The sequence below is a fragment of the Argopecten irradians genome, chromosome 15, assembly GCF_041381155.1.
Source record: "Argopecten irradians isolate NY chromosome 15, Ai_NY, whole genome shotgun sequence".
Taxonomy (NCBI): domain Eukaryota; kingdom Metazoa; phylum Mollusca; class Bivalvia; order Pectinida; family Pectinidae; genus Argopecten; species Argopecten irradians.
In genome coordinates, this window is record NC_091148.1 from 25,016,412 (window position 1) to 25,018,409 (window position 1,998).

The 1,998-nt window shown below is 33.5% G+C and overlaps 1 protein-coding gene across 1 annotated transcript in view; it reads right to left on the bottom strand.

Annotated features, from left to right (window-relative positions):
* The window catches only part of LOC138308703 (uncharacterized), a 4,794-nt gene extending 3,000 nt beyond the window's left edge, over positions 1–1,794 (bottom strand). The window contains exon 1 of the mRNA XM_069249732.1: positions 1,782–1,794. Coding sequence (XP_069105833.1) covers positions 1,782–1,794 — 13 coding nt within the window. The remainder of the gene's footprint in view (positions 1–1,781) is intronic.
* Between the last annotated feature and the right edge of the window lie 204 nt (positions 1,795–1,998).

The window sequence follows — 1,998 nt, forward strand, 5'->3', positions numbered from 1 at the left end:
CTCATCTAGGAGTTACCTCCCCTTATTTTCATCAACCTCACCATGTATATATGTTTTACATAATTATTTGTTTGTACCACCAATATCGGGAGAAGACTAAGATAAGCCACGCCTGATGTCTAATCCAATTGACACTAACATCTTTTTGTCAATAACATATTTGGAAATTGAAATTTGAAATTTACAAAATCGTTCAGATTTTAACAAAGGCATGAGAGAAAATAAGAAGAATATTTTTACTGAATGCTTATTGTGAGTATTCTTTTTAGATTGCCATGATTATTAGCGTTATAGAGACTGAATACTGATATGTTAGTGCCTTAGAGGGTCACCCAAGGCGAAGTTTGACAGTGATGTCCTCGACATGACACTATGCATTCATTGCCCGTGTAGAAAATATTTTACACCTCAAGTAAGTCCTATTGAAAAGGAATATTTATTTATTTACTTATTTACTTTTATTGTCTCGACAGTAGCATAACTTTAACGAGTTGAGACAATAAAGTTGATTTCAAAACAGTTTATGGTTTGTTTGTTTTTAATCAATATAAAAGGTCCAATTCTTTGCATCAAAAAGCAAGTCATCGCATGCGTTGCTTCAAAAGTTCAATTTTCGATTGATCATTAGTTATTTGGAAGTTCCTCTGAAGAATTCTTCAAATAGGAGCAACTCTGTCTCTGTAATAATGCTGATACTAATATAACATGCTAGAGTTATTTCCCATATGTTATTTGAACCTGTTTCTCTCACTCCAAAATCGACCTCTTTGTATCCATATTTCTTTCTACCCTCTACTTTCTCTCTTTTCTATCCTTCTCTCTTTCTTTCTCACCTTTCTCACCGTCACCCTCTCAGATACAATTTTATATAATATGTCGACTGTTTGTTAACAAACATTGTGATTAAATGTCGTTTTATTAAGCTTGTCGAGTTTTTGATGTCTCAGCAAGCTTGCTGAGTTATTGTTGTTTTAGCAAGCATGGTGAGTTTTTGTTAAAACATAATATTTACAAATATTTTTTTTTATTTTGCAAGTTTAAGATTAGACAGAACTTACCCGATATATATTGAGAAAGAGCAGAAAAACTATCCTATAATACAAATGATTACGAGTGATAACACAAAGATCCACAAATATCTTATCTCAGCATCACACTATGTTTCCGGAAATAACGGAAACTGACCAGTCAGGATGTTAGTCTCATCGATGCATAACAAACCGGAAAATGACATAACTAAACCAACTTCATTATGTTTGTTGTGTATCATCAAACTATGTGTCAACTAAACCAATCAGTATATGTCACAAGAACAGTTCTGGTTTGTCTATTTAGTAATTGGGAATAGTATTTTTCCTTTCTTCCTTTATTGTATTTTTTGGCATTTCTTTTACGTTTGGATATTGTGTAGGCGTTTCTGTTCCTTTATCGAGACACACTCTGAAATATAAAAATGATAGTTTCCGTTCATGATTCAAGAAACGGTAAAACTAAAACAAAAGTCCTTGTTTCTTAAATCTACGACTGTTATCTTTATGGATATTCGTTAAAAGAGAGCATTTTTTGACATTTGATAAAAAATTGTTTTTTAAAACGAACAAACTACGGTATAACTTTAAAACATATGTTATAAGTTAGACTGCACTGTGGAGCATGTTTTACGCAATAATGACTATGGTATGTTACTGGTAAGAGATTCTAAATCGTGCTTTGGTTATGACAGTGATGTCTACGTATTATTTTATTTGTTAACTGTTTATTATACTGAAAATATTAGTTACCAAAACACGCCATACTGCCTAGTTGATTAGTTTAGTTTAGTTTATAAAATGAACCTTGAAGGCTCTGGGTTCTGTCCCCAGGCCGAGACACACCATGTACATTGTAGTCTATAAAAGTGGTAGTTTCTGCTCCTGCTTAGCGTTCAGCATTCAGGGAGTGGGACGACTGGTTCGCCCGTTGTCAGTATAATGTGACCGGGTGGGGTGTGTTGCTTGG